Raw genomic sequence first — 18,004 nt, 5'->3', positions numbered from 1 at the left:
GAGAAATAAACAATAACATTTGAGTTATGCTTATACGACCGCTTGGCTGGTAGAAGAGGTGCCGAAATCCCATAACGTCTTTGCCTCACTCTCCCAATCCTCACCTGCTCGACCGGTCACCCCTTCCATCCCATGCATGTGAGTATTTCTTGTAAGCCGCATATGAATAACACGGAGGAGAAAGCGAAGGCATTCTGGCTCCAATGGATTCACTCCATTCTAGAATTGGCGGCGGCTTTGGGAAATAGGTAAATCATTAAACCCTCTTCAAAACCCATTTGCCCCTCCTCAAATAAGGAGCCGGCTGCTCTCCATTTTAGAGGAGAAACTCCTCTATGCTTGGAGAGGATCCAAGTAGCCACGACTTGAAAATCAAGGCTGCTTTTAGAACATATGCTTAGAAAATTCAGTGATTCCTGAATTTTATGTTTAATATGATATCCAAAGGCCACGCTTTGATCAAGCTCCGTTTCTTATTCTTTCCCGGTAGTTTGGTTGCCAAAACTTCTCTATTCGTTAGGCCCGCCACCTATTCGACGATATGTCCAATCCAAGTTGAAAGAGAAGGAAAAGAAATTATAGACCATCCAAAGGACTCTACTGAAGTTTTGAGTAACTGGGGATGTAGTGACAGTGATATATCCAAGATATTTGTCCGCAGGCCTTCTTTACGCAAGGCCGACGTTGCGCCCCTTCAATCCAAAATTAACATTCTAAGTGGCTTGGGCATTAAAGCTCCAGACCTTGTGAAGATCATCAATTGTCGCCCCCGGTTTTTGGGTAGTCGAATCAACCATAACTTTGACGAGCGACTAGAGTTTTTCATGACTTTGTTTGAGACGAGGGAATTGCTCGCTAAAGCCATCGTTAGGAACCCTTCACTCTTGACGTATGACTTTCACAATAAGGTCAAGCCTGCTATTTCGCTGTATGAAGAGATGGGCGTGAGTGGAAGGGACTTGATTGTTATGCTCCTGTCCCGGCCCACGATGATACCTCGGACTTCATTTGATGACGAGAAGATGGAATATATACGCAAAACTGGGGTTTCCAAGGATTCTAAGATGTATAAATATGTTGTTACACTCATTGGCATCTCACGCCATGAAACAATCCTTCGAAAGGTGGCAAATCTTGAAAAGTTTGGGTTCTCAGAAGAGGAAATATTCAGTCTGTTTGGAAGGTCTCCCTTCATGATGACACTGTCGGTTGATAGGGTACAGAGGAATATGACTTTCATTTTGGGCACGGCGAAGCTTTCTGCTAGCGTCGTCCTTAAGTATCCATTTCTGTTGTACTCTAATCTAGAGGCTGTGTTGAAGCCCCGAGTACTTCTTGCAGAGAAGATACAAGACATGGATCTTATTTTGCAGATCAAGGGACCCACGTTGCTGAGGGCACTGAGGATGACAGAGAAGAGGTTTTTGATGGCGTTTGTTGAGTGTCACCCGAAGGATGTTGCCGATGAGTTGATGGAGTTCTATAGAAATGCAAAAGGCGTCAAGCGATTGGCAGAAGCCTCAAAGAAAAGAGTTACTGAAGGATTCCCTTTCTGAAGTTTTGCCCTGCCAGGTGCTCTGTTTTTAGCCACCAAATTCATTTTATTGTGCCTACCTTCCGATATCATTCTCTTCCATGATTTGAGCCATTTTTTTGCACAATGACTGCTACAAGTCATACTTTGGGGATACATATCCGTTAGATGCAAGTCCTTTCTGTCAGGTGGCTAATGGACGACACTCTTATGAGAATGATTGTTATGCTGCAAATGGTGTTCAGAACTTAATTTTATTGGTCTAATATCTAACTTTTGTTTGTTGTTCTGTGTACAAAAATGAAAGGAATAGAAGGGTTTCATGAATTCTATAAGTAAAGGGAAGTAGCTCATAGTTTGAATGTTACATATTATTTACCGAATGGTTTAGTCAAGTTAAATTACTTTTTTTTTTTTTTTTTTAAAGTAATGTTGTATATACCAAAAAGCGCAGAGGGGTACAACTCAAGTACACAGGACGTATACAAGAGAACGCCTAAGAAGAAGAAGTAAAAAAGAACAAGAAAATCGGGAAAGTTAATCACTAATGGAGCTAAATAAGCAGCTGTCTAAGTGAGCAGGGAGAAGAAAGAAAAAAGACTTAAGCTCCTCCAAAGACCTCTCAAGATCCTCAAAACATCTCGCATTTCTCTCCCTCCACAAACACCACAAAAGGCAAAGAGGGACCATCTTCCACACCGTAGCACTCCGAGAACGACCTCCCATCCACCAACAGGCAAACAGATCCGCCACCCTATTAGGCATAATCCAATTCAATCCAAAACGGATTGTCCAATGTAAGGACCTTCCCTAGCACCGCCATCCATACGAAGAAAGCCACTCTCGAAAGAGCCCTTGTCCGCCAAATACTCTTCCAAGGGAAAATGAGATTCTCAAGTTAAATTACTGCCATGTTTTACAATTCATACTAACTGGGAAGCAATAAGTTAACCAGACATCATCATGAATTCTCCTGATTGAAGACAGAGGTCTAATGATCTTTAGTTTAAGGCAGTTTGCTTATTTCCATATGATCGATTCTTTTACAGGAGAGAAAAAATAAATCTTGCGAAATGACAATTAGTAAGATAATGCTTAGTCTAGTGATCATGGCTCTTGTTATTCCACTTAGTAACTATTTTCTTGTTTTGTCTGATGTTCTCATGGCCTGGTCAGTCCTATTCACCCAGGAAGCACCCATGGAAATATCTTCTAGTTCCCTTTGAAATGAATTTGCTAAAGAATCATCTTAGCGTTGAACCTGCATCCTTGAAGAATTCATTCTAGGCAGTGAAGGAGTTTTCTTTTAGCTGTTTTGTTTAGAGTCTAAAATCGCACTTTTGATCTGCGAAATCACAGTGTCAAACACACTAAACAGAAACCAAAACTTTATCCGACATTCCTCTTATCTGATCCTCAACAAATTGGCAATACACCCCACTCTATATGGAATGCAAATCAAGGAAAAGCACACTATACCTCAGTGTTATTAGCTTGTGTCATGTGAAGGTTTATCACCCCTTGTTTAGCCACTCTCCCACACACAAAAGTTTTAAAATTGGAGATTAATTTACTTGATTAATAGTAAAATGTTGTGGATACAAAATTTGACCAAAATATATCTAGTTCTTCCCATTAATGGATTGAAAAAGATAGACAATACCCGCATAGATCTGCTTATATGTTTAGGCTATTGATAAGTTTCATCTTGACCCAAATGTACACTTACACAAGGCTTTCCAAAATCAGACGAGGGGCAAAAATGAGAAGAAATGTATCCATTCTCCGAAATCATATTGTCAAGAAAAAGTTAGCCACTAAACTATTGAAGTTAACAATTGAAAAAGTTTTAAGATTACTTTCATCTTAACCATGCAATTAAAAATGTGCACTTACACATGACTTGACAAGATCATACCAAAGCAAAACTTAAGAAGAATGTATCTATTATTTGAAATAATTTGTCTAGAAAATTTCAGCCACAAAACTATTACAAATGATTATTGGAAAAGTTACGCGATAACTAATTTATACCCTAGAGATAATTTTGTTTTTAGCAACTTTGCAGGCTTCCAAGCTGCTCGAATCTCCTTTATATTCTCATCCTCACATGGTTTTCCAATCGCAAGTGGATTGCGAGGATCAACAATTACCTTCTCCAACTCAATTGCATTCTTAATGAAATATATGACAAACTTGACATCAATTATTTGCCGAACAAATCCAACCATCTCCACCACCTTGAGGCAATGATGGATACATTTTGGAGCTTTCTGTACTCTTCCATCATAGGGTTTGCATGAATTCAGCTTCAGTTAGAACTAAGCGCATTACATTTTGCTTGTTTACAAACATACTATTAACACATTACAATTATCATTAAGGAGCACAAAACCACTAGTACCAATATGAACAACGAAATGTTCAACATTTAACAACAATTAATTAACTGCGGGAGCATGCAATCTTTTTGGTGAAAGAAGCTCACCACAAACTAAGCATAAGATAGAGAAAGAAATAGACCTATATTTCTAATAGTGGTGCATCATGCATGGCTTCAGATCACCTCTGTTAGGAACAAAGAGTTCAACTCATGCCTTAAGAAAAGAGGGGAAAAAAGAAGAAGAAAGAAGAATCTATATTATATACACACACACAAACTAAAGAAGGCAGGTAGAGCAACAGGAATAAAACCAACAAGATGGTGTGAAGGTTATCGAATATATACCTAACACCAAACAGAAAATGGAAGATAATATGGAATCAAGTGGATGATAGCTAGAGGGATTAATGGACAGAGATAGAAGTCACATTGAGTTGAGAATGTAGAGAATGATAGACCATCTAAATCATTTCTATGTGGGATAACTTTACACTGAACAATTGATGTCTTGCAATTGAACCAACATAAAGCCAAGAATCAAAATGACAAGTCAGCAAAATGGGTTGCTTCCAAGGGTTTGCATTGATTTTGTACATCCCATGTGTAGGGCTTCAGAAGCTCTAGATGAAAGGATACAGGGTCTGTGTTGAAGGATTGCAAGAAAGATGATTCTTGGAAGTAAATTTTCATGTGTTTGGTTTGGTCAGATTGTGGCAAACCATCACTTTACTCAAGCACAGAAGCTTTCCAACCTCCTAGTGAGGCTTTTCCTCCACCTTCGGTGGTTTTTCAAGGTAGGAGGGATGTATCTCTTTCCTCCCTCCTCCCTTCCGCCCTTTCTTCTTTTCTTGTTCTTCATCCTGTTGTTTTCTTCTTTGTAGCCGTTTTCATTTCCTCCAAATATCACCGTTGAGCTCAGCCTCCACCTCTGGCCTGTCGTCCCATGCTGCTACGCTGAACTCTGTCACAGACCTGCTCCCCCTCACTGGCTTTTTCACGGTTTGGTAGAGGTTCACAGATCGGGCCTTTCCAGGCCAAATCTGTAAACCTCCACCAGCCTCGCCATCAGGCCAGCCCCTCCATTGTGCTTCCCTTTCCGCCGCTCTCTTCCTTGTCGTTGTCCAGCCACCATGTGCTGGCATGTGGCCCTCATGTGCCTGCTCGTGGATCTCACTTGCCAGCAAGTGTCCTCCACGTGTCGGCACGTGGCGTCTCCTGTTCACTGCTCCTTCGCCCTCCTCTACCATTGTAGCTGTTTTATGGTGTTTTGTTTTATTTCCGTTGTTAAATTTCTAGTGTATTCTGTTATTTCTTTTGTGTACTCCAATCTCTTTATCTTCTCAATTCTTCTTTGAGCTGTTCCAGATTCTGGCTCATTGCATTAGATCATTCAGAAGCTATCGGAGTTCTTTTTTATTTCGACAATCTAAGCCTTAAGCAATCTTTTGGTTGGACTTCTTCTTTTTCAGATCTGCTTTAATTATATAATTTTGGTTGATAAGAGAAAGACTCTTTCAGAGGGATCGTGAAGGATACTTTCATGAGGCATGACAACAAGCCATCATATGATTTGAAAATGAGACAAGCCATCGAGAAACCATCCTCTGACACCAATTAGAAAAACACTTGCTCATATGAGTGAAATTCGTCAAATTAGAGCGAGTTTGAAAAACATTACTTCAGAGCCGGAAGCATTATAACAGCAACTCGATTTCCCGTCGAAGAAAGTCAAGGACATTAAGGAGATCGAGGACCCTGCTGCTATAAAATGAAAGGAAATGCTCTTTTGTGAGACAACTTAGACATAACTACTGCTATGTGAATTATTAGGAGAAATAACAAGGCCAATTTCCTCACATTTCAGCAATTCCTCTGTGTGCATCTCCAGTTCTTGGCTCACTGCATTAGATCTGTTGAGAAGCTAGCAGAGTTCCTTATTGATGACAGTCATTTGTGATTTCAGCATGTTTCGCTTTGAAGTGATGTTTTTTAAACTAGCTTTAATTTGATGAATCTCACTCATACAAGCAAGAGTTTTTCTAATTGTTGTCAGAAGACGGTTTCTCAATGGTTCATCTCATTTTCGAATCACATTCTTGATGGCTCGTTGTCGCTGTTCACGAAAGCATATTTCGTGATCCCTCCGAAAGAGTCTTTCGCTTTTCAACCAAATTTATAAAATTAAAGTGGATCTGAAAAAGAAAAAGTCCAACCGAAAGATTGCTTAAGACTCATATTGTTGAAATACAAAAGGAACTCCGATAGCTTCCGGATGCATCTAATGCAATGAGTCAGAATCTGGAACGGCCCAGAGAATAATTCAGAAAACATGAAGAGATGGGAGTACAATCAAAAGATGGAATTATTGAAGCGACTTTCTTGAAACCACATATAAGATTCAGAGGCATTCAAGGGAATGCGGTGACTGTCAAAGGAATGAGCAGCTTGCTTTGGCCAATAGAATTGACTTTGATTTTTGGGAGAAATGAGTAGGCAACTTAGAGAGCAGTGAGTAGTTTACTTTGAATTGTCAACATGTCTGTACTTCAACTTGATTTTAGGAGACCTATATGTAATATTGCTACTATATCTCTGTTTCATTTTACTTTTAAGAAAATCACTCCAATCATTCCATCTTTTAATTATACTCTAATCTCTTCGGCTTTTCTCAATTCTTCCCTAAGCCGTTCCAGGTTCTTACTATTCAATTAGACTCAGATTCTCGAAATAAAAAAAGGAACTCTGACAACTTCTGGATGAGTCTAATGCAATGAGTCAGAATTTGGAACGGCTCAAGGAAGAATTGAGGAAAGGTGAAGAGATTGGAATATAATCGAAAGATTGAATGATTGAACTGATTTTTTTGAAGCGACATAGAAGATTCAGAGGCATTCAGGGGAATGCAGTGTCCATCAGACGATTGAGCAGCTTGCTTTTGCCAATAGAATGGACTTGGATTTTTGGGACAAATGAGAAGGCAACTTAAAGAGCAGTAAGTAGTTTATTGATTTTAGGAGACCTATCTATAATTTGCTACTTAATCTCTATTTCATGTCATTTGGAAGTTGATATGTTACGTGGTTGTTGTCACATTCAAAGGGGCACATATATTGTGAAAGTTTCAGAAAATTTGTTGAAATTGATACATGTCTAGGCGTCCGTTGAAGATGTCTTTATTTACCTTTGACTTACGTCTTTACTTATCATTTTTCTTCTTGCTCATTCAGGAGGAGAAAAAAAAAAAATTACCTATCTATCCATATTTGGATGAGTTGCTTCAAACTGTTCATGATCACGAGGTTTCTATATCCCCAAGTTACATCTAGTAATAAAGTTCTTCAAATCTGTTGGTAATGAACTGTTTTACGCTTATATTTGTGTTTTGTACCAACTATTGTGAATTTCCATGTTTTATGCGTCTGCCTAAACACAGACCCAAATGCATGTCTACATGGATGTCATTCAAGGTGTAAATTTGTTTGTCACGATGTTGAATTTTTGCTTTTTATAGGTTCTTGTCATTGTTGGCGAAACTGATCCTAGGAAGACTATGCAGATACCCAAATATCTTCATGAAGCTGGATATACAAAGTATGGAAGAGTTTTATTTTATTTTTGCTTATAACATCTTCTGGCGATTTCCTCAATACAAATTGCTCTCACCTTCTTGTGAAAGATTTGGATGGATGGTTGGAGGCAATGTTACCGAGCTCATCTTATTTGTATACAGACAAACACATCCCACCCACAGGCTAGAATTTTAATTATTATAATTTTTTCCACTTTTAATCTGATTATAATTTATATCGATGCTGAAAAAAGATATTTAGTTTCTTTCTGTGATAAAATGTTCTTCTTGTATTATGATTTGCAACATTCTGATTTAAATTGTAATTAATCTCCCTGGTTGCCTATGCAAACTAAATCTAGAAGATCCTTTCTCTTCAATGGTGTGGGTTTGGTTACTTGAGAATATCTGGAACTCAGTTTTGGTTTTAATCGTGACTGTGTCGTTTACAGGTTGGATGTACACAGCCACAGAAGGTTGCTACTATGGGTGTTGCTGCCTGAATTTCTCAAGAAATGGGTGTCAACCTTGTGCATAAGGTAGGCTACCTTCAATGCGGAACTCTGGTTTGTTCTGGATAGCTCGTCATTATTCTGATCTTAGTACTGATTAAGGTTTGTTGGTAATGATGAATATTTTAGTTACTGCATGTGTTTGCTTTATCATGTGATGAAATGTGCATGCACATTTTGATTCCAATATGTCATTGGCTGCTACGGATGTTTCTGATGAAGAACAACCAGATATGAAAGAATCGGCATATTTATGTCTTAGGAATTTTTCTACATCTTTTGTATCATTTAATCAACCTTCTTGGGATTTCGATATTACTACTTTTCCTATTTGATGATGTTTTTTGAAATGTACTTTCTGTTTCTTGTTTGTGTTGGTTGATGTAATTTGATTTCCTTTGTATTTGGATATTGCTAACTATGTAATTCTCCTTTGTTGAAGCCCAACAGTAATGTTTTATGTCATCTGCAGGTTGGTTATTGCATCTATTGTGACGAGATGCAATAACCAGCCGATTGAGCTATCAAAGGAGGGATGAGAATTCGAACTAGTGACCTCCGTTTCATGAGGAGTGATTTCCAGCCGATTGAGCTATCATTTGAGGACAAGAAACTAATTACTTGAATGCAATTGTAGTTACTATTCTCTAAAGAGTAATTTTAAATATCACCTCATGTCTCCTTTGTGTCTTCGAAAAATGGTCAAGAAGAGATCAAAACAGCAATAGGAGTTTGAAACATGCAAGAGATGTACAAGATCAGCTTGAAGGGCTCTTGGAAAGGGCTGAAATCGAACTATCCTCAAACCCCAAAGACTTAAGACGCCATAAAAATATATATATATATTAAAAAAAAAAAATGGCATCTACCTCTATGTGCCGTAAATGGTCACTTCTACTGTTGCCTTTGTTATTGAAACATTTATATGTCTTCCTTTGTAAGGTTTAAAACTTTTTGTAATTATTCAACAAGGTTAACATGCAAACATACCTAGTTTGGGAATGCCTTATAAAAAAATTGTAATTTGAAAACGTAAAAAAATTTGCACTTTTAAATCGTAGGCAATAAAGTTTTTAAAAACACATGATTTTATCGACTAAACTCCAATTTTAAAGGTCAAATTAAAATTTTACCAAACATTAAACTTTATTTTTAAATCGTACGTTTTAAAATTGCAACCTCAATCCTATCGTTATTCTATGCAAATTAGTCGGCTAAATTTATTCAAAGAAAGCTTCGTGATCAAATTTGAGAGGGTTGGAGCTTCTCCAAAAAGAGTTTTTTTTTTTTTTTTTTTCCTAAACCAATAAGGAAAAAAGTTATAAGTGGTGGATCTTTTATATTCTTGATTCGAAAGGAAAAAAGAAATGGAGAACGGTCAAGAATACTTTGAACACTATGATGAAAATGGATCAGGAATGCTTCTAATCACTAAACTAAAAGCGCCCATCTAATTAAAAAAAGGACACAAAAAATGCATTGCTAGAGACTTGGCAACAATCGTGCCAACTATACAAAGAAAGCTAATTAAAAAAGAAAACGGAAACATCTTGGTGGACTCGAGGATGAGGCTCCTTAAACATCTTTTACTGTTTAGGTAGGAATATGTATGATTTTGTTGGTAAATGGGGGAGCAAAAAGGCCGGCCATCCATGATGTCATAGTTTTCAACGTTTGCTAGGAAAAGTTGAACAATGCATTATGACTCACTGGTTCTGTGCACTCAAAAAGAAGCATCACAAGATGGTGCTGTTTAATTGTGCTTGTAATTTTTTTTTTTTTTTTTTTTTTTGAACTTTTTGGATTTTGGATAATCCAGACGGATTACAAAGAAGATAATCCACAACAAAATGAGCCGTTGATTATTTTTCTAGTTGTTAAATTAAGTGGAGAACTATGGAAAAAGTTATTCCTATCAATTTGAGTTGTATGAATTCAAGTTCTTTTGACCAACTTTTTGGTAATATTTGGAGACACAGAGATCACAATGGTGGGATGTAAAAGAAAAATATCATATGATCTCCTACTTTTTCACCCATTGGGATACCGTTTTTCTCTAAATTGGGTTGAAGGAATAGTAACTGGAACACCCGTTGAGATAGTTTTTTTCTAAACTGAGTTGAATGATGTAAATAGACACATGTTATTTTTATAAACTGAGTTAGAGAAACACTTATTAGGACAATTTTTTATTTTTTATTTTCTCTAAATTGGGTAAAGGATGCAAATAAACACATGACATTTTTATAGACCGAGTTGAAGGGTGCAAGTTGTAGCAAAAAATAAAAAAAAACATGTCTTTCTCCTTGCTTTCTCAGCACATCACAAGGTGGTAGAAAAATCTGGAAGCCGTAGGAAAAAGAAGATTGCAATTGCAAAAGGGTGGATCCAGGTAGGGCCATTAGAAGATTCCTTGTTGCACGAGAGAGGAGAGAAGATTATTGTTTGAACATGTTGATTACCTTTGTTATCATCATTAAACTTCTTTTTAGACCAAACGACAACCACTCGTTCAACTGTTTTGTTTCACCCCAGCTGGACTAAAGTAGCCAACCTCATTGGGATAAAAAAAAAATTTAGAGATATGTTATAGTATAATAAAAAGATCATTTTTTGTCCATAAAAATCTTAGGTGGCAAGAAGTCACAGGCCCATCATGCAGTAGGTAGGGTCATAGCAACTCCAGATGAAACCTATGATCTCTTGCCACCTAAAACTTGTATGGGCAAAAAATAATCTTTTTATTACGCTAAAGCATTTCTCAAAAAGTGGTTTGTCCATCTCTTTTAAGATATGGGCAAAAAATGTGAAACATGAGCATTTTATTGGTCAATAAAATACACTTACGGGAAGAATAATAGCCTTGGATGAAATGGGCGGTTGTTTTGAGTTTGCTTGAGCTCTCAGCCAAATGAGTCAATGACAATGACAAACAATAACAAGACAAAAAAAAACATAATAGTTTTGTTGAACACGTCACCTCGTCAGCTTTGCATAATTCCTACTCGAATGTTCAAGTTTCCTCTAATTTCCATTGGTCAAACTGCTGAATCTTTCCATATATATTGCACGTTTTCGCAAAGCATCAACACTCTAATAAGTAATGATGACAGAAATTAAAAAGAAAAGAACAAAAAAAAAAAAAAAGAAAAGAAAAGAAAGGATAGTCCGCAAAAAAAAAAAAAATTTAATTGATAAGGGAGTATTATGTATATTTATTTTCTTTTATATACCATAATGATCGAGCTTAACAGTAATAGGAATAGATAATTGAGTTTGGCAGGTATAATAAGAGGATGAATTCGACAAGTTACATGTTGCTTGGGATTAGCAAGCATGCTAGCTTCCGGGGAAGTTGAAAACGTTAACGTTACTTACCTAACCAAAAAAAAAAGCATGTTTGTGATGACGAATGTGCTGATTGCATTATATACACCAACACAGACACAGTGGCCCAGACGCCAGACAGGGGGTCATGGCCCCTTATTCCCAAGCTTCCCCCCAACCCACCCCCTACACCGCCCCCCACCCCCCCCCCCCCCCCAAAAAAAAAAAAAAAAAAAATTCCTTTCTCATATCAAACAACAGAATATACTCAAAGCATCAAATTATTCAACAACACAATTTTATTGACGAAGATTAGACACTTAACAATCTTGTAGTTCTAAGACTTTGTGCGCAGATGAGTTTCTCATTGACCTCTCTACTTTCTCAGGTAAACTTTCGTAGTTGATTAAAGATTTAGCAGAACCTTAGTTTGATTTAGTCCAAGACACTTCACTTCAAGCAAGCAATTGCTTTGGCGCACAACCCTAAGTACCTTGTGTATCAATACAATCAAGGTAGACCAGTGGCAGAGCCAGCTATTTAATATTGGGGGTGCCGCTAAAAATTTTTTTGCATCCTAAAAATTTTTTTCACTCTAAAAATTTGGTAATTCACACAATATATGCATCACAAAAAATATCTATAAAAGTTTATAAATATGTGCTGAAAAGTGGTAGGTAAAATTATAATTTTTTTTTTTTTTAGGGTGCCGTGGGTTATATATATATATATATATATATATATATATATATATATATTTTAGAAATCTTTGGGGGTGCGGCGTGCGGGAGACTGCCGAAGGGTTGCTAAAATTGTAATTTTTTTTTTTTTTTTTTAGGGTGCCGTGGGTTAAAAAAAAAATAAAAATAAAAAATAAATTAAATCACGGCACCCCCAAGGTACCACGTGGATCCACCATTGAGGTAGACTTGGTACCCGAAAATGCTCTTTGAACTCCAATGGTGGTTCTTGAAATTCATGCATAAGAGCTCTTGATGAATGAAGAAACATGCCTTTTAATGAAGAAATCATGTTTGTTCTACATGGAGGCGCCCGGGCATGTAAAATGTATGTCCGGACATGATTAGAGTTTCATGCCTAAACACGCCTTCATGTTCGGACAACAACGCACATGTTAGAGAACATGTAATCTCAGACCTGTATGATGTCCGAACATGTGACCTCCATGTCAAGACATCACTTCTAGTGATACCTTTATGGCCTAGGCATGTTCGAACAAGTTATGGAATATGTACTCCCTGACCTAGCCTATGCCCGAACATCACTAATCATGTTCGGACACCGGTCTTTAGAAATTAGGCATGTCTGGACATCAAAGCACATTGCAGATGACATACTCCTTGACATCTTCATGTCTGAACATGTGTTCTCTGTGTCCAGACATCAACTGCACTGCAATACTTGTCTTCTTGGAGAATTCATGATCGACTTTCCATAATGTAGACCCAAGTACAAGAACTAACCCATGCCACAATGAACGTAAAATCATGTTTTGGACACGGAATAAACCAACTTAAAAACTAACATAATTTATGCACGGACTTCAATCAATTTATAAGAATATATTACATTAGTTGTATAAAGAAAAGCAATTTACTAATTAAAAAATATTTTATTAGTGAGACCCAACCATAAAAAAACAAAAAACAAAACCTCCATTTTCAATCTTGTATTACCCAAAAAGGAGCGTACTAAATATTAGGCAATACACAGCATAAGATGCAAAAAGTATGAGGCACTTCACTTCCATTGGCATTAATGAAGAGATTTTAAATTACAAGAAACCACTCCACCTACCACCTCTTATTGGTATACATACCGACACAAAACTATGCTTCATATATATTCAGGACAGGCACCATAAAACGGGTGCACCTCCTTCATTTTACGAGTATGACACAAAATCTACCACAATAAATGAAATAAGAGACAAGGATACTTATAATAGCCCTAATCTTGTACAAATTATAATCTGAAGCTTCTAATCCCATGATTGTGGGTCTCTTGAAATTGTAGTTCCTCCCTTTTCCTCTTGGGCAACGACAGGGAAGATATGGCTTTGGCTGACACCACCTTCCTCACCAGTAATTTCCACCTTGCGTCATTTTTATTTTTGTCCAGCTGCATTCTCAACTTGAATTGCCTGTCACCAAAACAATAACGTCAATCACAACAACCAGCCATCGAAAACGACAGGGCATTCCATGCGATACCAATCGTTGAGTGGAAAAAAAACGTGACAAAGACAAACGGGACCATAAGTCCATATTAATGCACTAGAAAATGACGTGTACGACGCGATATTTAACGACGCACGGGTACAAACGCCATACGTGTTCCAAGGAACCGTCGAGAATTCTCTTCTTTAAATATCAAAAGACATATGAGTTTGACGTTTGTTGGACTTTTAATTTTTTAACCCCTTCTGCGATAGCTAGCATAGCCTGGCACTGTAACTAAGTTCATCCTCTTTGAACAGTCCAGCTGCATTTAGGTTGTACTCCTGCCATATCACGCCCCTAGATGAATATGGATTACATTTTTGAAATGCTACTTACTATTTTTCTAGCATTTTTGTTTATATTACATGTAAAATAAATTAACCATCAGATTTGTAGATGAAAATATATCAGAAATAGAAATTCCTTTTCTACAATTATTTCTATAGTCATTTTCTTCAAATCTTATGGAGTTGAACCAAGTGAAAATGTTCACTTGCCCTGTGGTTGAGTAGGACCTCATTTCTTGGCCTTATAAGGCAGGTTGATGTCCTATTCCTCCCGATTAAAGTTTGATATTGCCAAGCTGTGACATTGATGGATCGAATCTTCAGGAATGACGTAGGTTTTGAGCAACAGCTACCCACGGGTTAAAAGATTTTTTTGAAAAAACATACAGCTTAAACTATTGGGAAATAGCAAAGCGATAAGCATTGAAGAATCAAAGCAATCTACAGGCCGACCCTACATTCCCACTAGAGTCACTTTAATCTCATAAACAGGAATCGTCCTACCTCCATGATGAAATTTAAATATCACATAGAGAACACTTTTTAAGGTACCAAACCAGAAACTACCAAAGAAGTGTACCCCATGAACTATTTCAGGTGATATAGTCCAAATATATATTTTTATTTTTTTCCTCTACAAAGCCTATACTTTCTCAATCTTAATAATTGACCATTGAAATCCATTGACAAATAAATAATTAACAATCTAAATATTGACCCACGAGTTTTATGAATCATACTATTGGCATTAGATTGAAGAAGGGATTAATTACCTGCAAAGAGGAACTCTGCAAGAATCAGATTGGTCACAGATTGAGGAGTGCAATCTCAGAAGCTGCCACATCCGCTTACACCTCAAGCAGCCTCCGTTTACTCTCTTCTTACACGTACCAAAGTGCCGAATCAAGAGCTGGAGACCTTGACACGTGGAGAATTTGCTACAGGGGCCCTTCTTCTTGTTGGGTTCAGTGTCATGCGGCCCAACACTTGTACACCCTTCAGTACATATGTGCTCCAAACACTCCATTGCCTCGCTTAGCTGTAGATACAGCCTCTGCTCTTCCTTGTGCCTTCTTGATCTCTTTTTCCTCTGTTATTAATATTATTAAATTTGATCATCAAAATTAATGGGGATTCCAAATATTTCAAGTTAATAGCTCCAATTGATTAACTCCTGATCTCATTTAGTTTATTCAAATACTCATTATCTTTTTCATATGGAATCATGGGTAAATCAGTGGTATATAAATATCATAATTTTAATGAACGTTTTTGAACTATGTAATTGAAAAGTTGAAAAGTTGAATATAGAATTCGGATGATTTACCGATTCAGCTTCATCCATGAATTGAAAGATCTGTAGCTCAAGCCAAGGGTCGTAGTCTTGCAAGAACTTCCACCCTTCAGTCTTCTCCACAGCCTTGAAATGGCCGGCGACCAATTTCAAGCACTTGAGGTAGAGATCCGGTGCGTCACACATCCTCGCCAGCAGAAGCACATCCACCACATTCCCGATCGTCAGCCGTTCACCCAAAGCCTTCGTGCACCTCTGCTTCAGTTGTGGGACCGCGTATACGTGAGACAGCGCCAGTAGATGAATCCCGAACCTCTCCATCTCCTCCTCGGTGGACCTGCATCAGGGGTAGTTTCGTCATCTAACAGTTCAGAATAAAGCCACGTCTCATTTTTTTTTTAAAAAAATATTAATTATTAAATATGTATTTAAGGATTATCAAAAATAAATATTGAGGAATAGGATCCTTGTCCAAATATTGATTGATATCATAAATTTTGAATTATTTATTGATTAAAATTTTATAGAAATTTTTTATTTCTCTAAAATGATGTTGATTGACCGGCTTATTAAAATTTAATAATAAATACTGATAAAATAATATCAAAATAGAATATCTTAGGATTTTTGAATATCTTGATATATAGCAAAATCTCAATAATATTTTTCCTAAATAGCCTAAAATTCTATATATATATATATATATATATATATATATAATATTAGAATCTCATCAGCCGTATCACTGGATCGTATTGACAGTTGGTATGGCGTGAAAAAGCCGGAAAGCAACGAGCCGACCAACCTGGAGGAGTAGAGGAACCGAACGAACGCGACGACAGCGTCGCAAGGAACGCCAAGTATCGAAATGACTTTCTCGGAGCTCCGGTGCTTACGTGGCCGGTCTATTATATTCTCCAATACCGGCGACACCAAAGCCTTCAATTAACAAAACAAAATGAAAGAAATGTCAGATTTAAATTACAAGACCTTTTTAGAAGATATCAAGCTAATTAGCAATTAAAGAAATTTTTGAAAAATGAGAGGAGGTCGTGGTGGAATCTATACCAGGACGCTAGCGTGCGCCGGGATGCGCAGTGCGCCGGAGGTGATGATGTGGATGTCCGGCTCCGGAAGTTCTCGGGCCGTGGCTGAAGAGTCACCGTACAGGTTGACGGAAATAGTAAAGGACGTAGTTTGATTGTCTTCCATCTGTGAAAGAGAGAGAGAGAGAGAGAAACGAATACTAGACGGCGTGTTCTTTGATATGCGAGGTGGGAGATAGTGGTTGATCCCAGGCTCCCAGCTTTATAGACAGAGCAGGGGGGATTAATCGAACCAAGAATGTAAAGACTAAAAGGAAAACGTTTGGCGTCACTCTCACGCGCCTTCAGGCCGCGTCAATTTTCACACCTTTATGTAAAGAGTAGGAGTCTAGACAGGAGACACCACACACAAATATATTATAAAACTGAAAATTTTTTCACCTTTGTGTAATATATACGGGAGATAATTTTACTAAAGACCCTGAATTTTTACTTATTTGATAAGCTTTTTAAATTTTAAAATCTCTTAATTTAGTCTCTTGAATTTTTAATTGTTCTCAATTTAAACCCCTCCGTCAAATTTAGCAGTTAGAAATACAAAAAAAAAAAAATCAAAATATCTCTAATTTTTTTTTTTAATAAAAAAAAAGGTTTTGAAATTAAGGGTAATAGAATTTTATAAAAAAGTCAAGGCTATAAACGTTATTTAACGTTTAAAATCTGACGGAAGGGGTCCAAATTGATTGCAATTAAAAGTTCAAGAGATTAAATTGAGAGATTTTAAAATTTGGTGAGGGATTTGTCAAATCGAGTGAAAGTTTAGGAATTTTTAGTGAAGTTATCCCCAATATAGTAGTATAGTATTATTATGTAAATTTTGAAATACATTTTTTTTTAATTTTTTTTTTATCATCTTCACAATATTTAATATATCTGAAAATTTCTTATTTATTATTCTACTCATTTGTATGTTGAAGTCTTTAAAAATATATTATTTAATTTGAACATTTAATTATAATAACTCTCTTAAAAAATTAATCTAAACATTTGAAAAGATTTAATCCCAGAAACTATTCCAAATAATAAAACAACAAAGAAAAAAATTCGCATTGACTTGTAGTTACAATCTTGAATCAGAAAACTAAAAACCTTCACAACCTTTTTATTTGGATTTAAATAAAAATAAATAATTAATATTTTTTGTAATTACAATGTGAATCTAATTAATACTTATTCAATTTCAGTCTATTTTTATTGTTTTAGTCAAAGTCTAAATAGAAAAAAATAAATACTATTTAAAAGCTTTAAAAATATCAACTTCTACAATTATGTTTAACAATGACATGTTTTGATGATAAAAATGACTCCCATTGATGGAAGATTATTATAGAGAATAGTATTAGTATCCCTTGATTGTAAATTGTAATAGAAATAAGTGATGCTGATATATAATTTTTATTATCACGTTATTTATAAATTGATGTGACAATTCATAATTATAATATAATTAAGCAATAAATTAGCTTGTCAATTTTTTTTTTTTAATTATAAATTACTACATCAATTTTTAATTTTTTAACCCATGAGAAGAGTCTCAGTGTGTTTAAAATTTTATAATTTTAATTAATTTCTCTATCTTTCAAACAAATAATAGTGGTCTCTTATAACTTTTAATGCATAAAAATTAATTTAGAGATTAAAAAAATAAAAATAGAATTACTCCGTCAAGTAATATTTGATTTAGATTATTCTTTCTTACTCAAATTACCCAAATAATAAATTAATAATAATAGAGCCGGCCCTAGATTTT

At 36.2% G+C, this 18,004-nt stretch overlaps 2 protein-coding genes and 1 long non-coding RNA gene across 4 annotated transcripts; 2 read left to right on the top strand and 1 right to left on the bottom strand.

The window, feature by feature from the left end:
• Positions 1-106: 106 nt before the first annotated feature.
• Positions 107-1,872, top strand: LOC132173863 (Mitochondrial transcription termination factor family protein). The gene has a single exon (XM_059585514.2). The coding sequence runs from the start codon at positions 426-428 to the stop codon at positions 1,554-1,556; it is 1,131 nt and encodes a 376-aa protein (XP_059441497.2). The 5' UTR covers positions 107-425; the 3' UTR covers positions 1,557-1,872.
• Positions 1,873-7,156: 5,284 nt separating this feature from the next.
• On the top strand, positions 7,157-8,783 carry LOC132173864 (uncharacterized). 2 transcript variants are annotated; one of them, XR_009439354.2, is made up of 4 exons: positions 7,157-7,267; positions 7,429-7,508; positions 7,938-8,024; positions 8,470-8,783. It is a non-coding gene; the product is annotated as an uncharacterized LOC132173864 (long non-coding RNA). The 2 variants fall into 2 exon arrangements; XR_009439353.2 differs by having other exon boundaries at positions 7,938-8,783.
• Positions 8,784-13,062: 4,279 nt separating this feature from the next.
• BT1 (BTB and TAZ domain protein 1) lies at positions 13,063-16,453 on the bottom strand. The gene is made up of 5 exons (XM_059587987.2): positions 16,217-16,453; positions 15,954-16,087; positions 15,182-15,485; positions 14,628-14,944; positions 13,063-13,488 (listed from the first exon to the last, which is right to left on the bottom strand). Exons 1-5 carry the CDS (start codon positions 16,358-16,360, stop codon positions 13,311-13,313), a joined length of 1,077 nt encoding a protein of 358 aa, XP_059443970.2. The 5' UTR covers positions 16,361-16,453; the 3' UTR covers positions 13,063-13,310.
• Between the last annotated feature and the right edge of the window lie 1,551 nt (positions 16,454-18,004).

This window comes from Corylus avellana, chromosome 3, assembly GCF_965113065.1.
Source record: "Corylus avellana chromosome 3, dhCorAvel1.hap1.2, whole genome shotgun sequence".
Taxonomy (NCBI): Eukaryota; Viridiplantae; Streptophyta; class Magnoliopsida; order Fagales; family Betulaceae; genus Corylus; species Corylus avellana.
This window is presented reverse-complemented; position numbering and strand designations above follow the sequence as displayed.

What these genes read in the sequence shown, in the direction of transcription:
- LOC132173863 (XM_059585514.2), top strand. Translation starts at nt 426, where the DNA reads ATGTTTAATATGATATCCAAAGGCCACGCTTTGATCAAGCTCCGTTTC.
- BT1 (XM_059587987.2), bottom strand. Translation starts at nt 16,360, where the DNA reads ATGGAAGACAATCAAACTACGTCCTTTACTATTTCCGTCAACCTGTAC. An exon ending in CGGCGCACGCTAGCGTCCTG is followed by an intron (nt 16,088 to 16,216) that starts GTATAGATTCCA and finishes TGTTAATTGAAG; the next exon opens with GCTTTGGTGTCGCCGGTATT. An exon ending in TCATGGATGAAGCTGAATCG is followed by an intron (nt 14,945 to 15,181) that starts GTAAATCATCCG and finishes TATTAATAACAG; the next exon opens with AGGAAAAAGAGATCAAGAAG.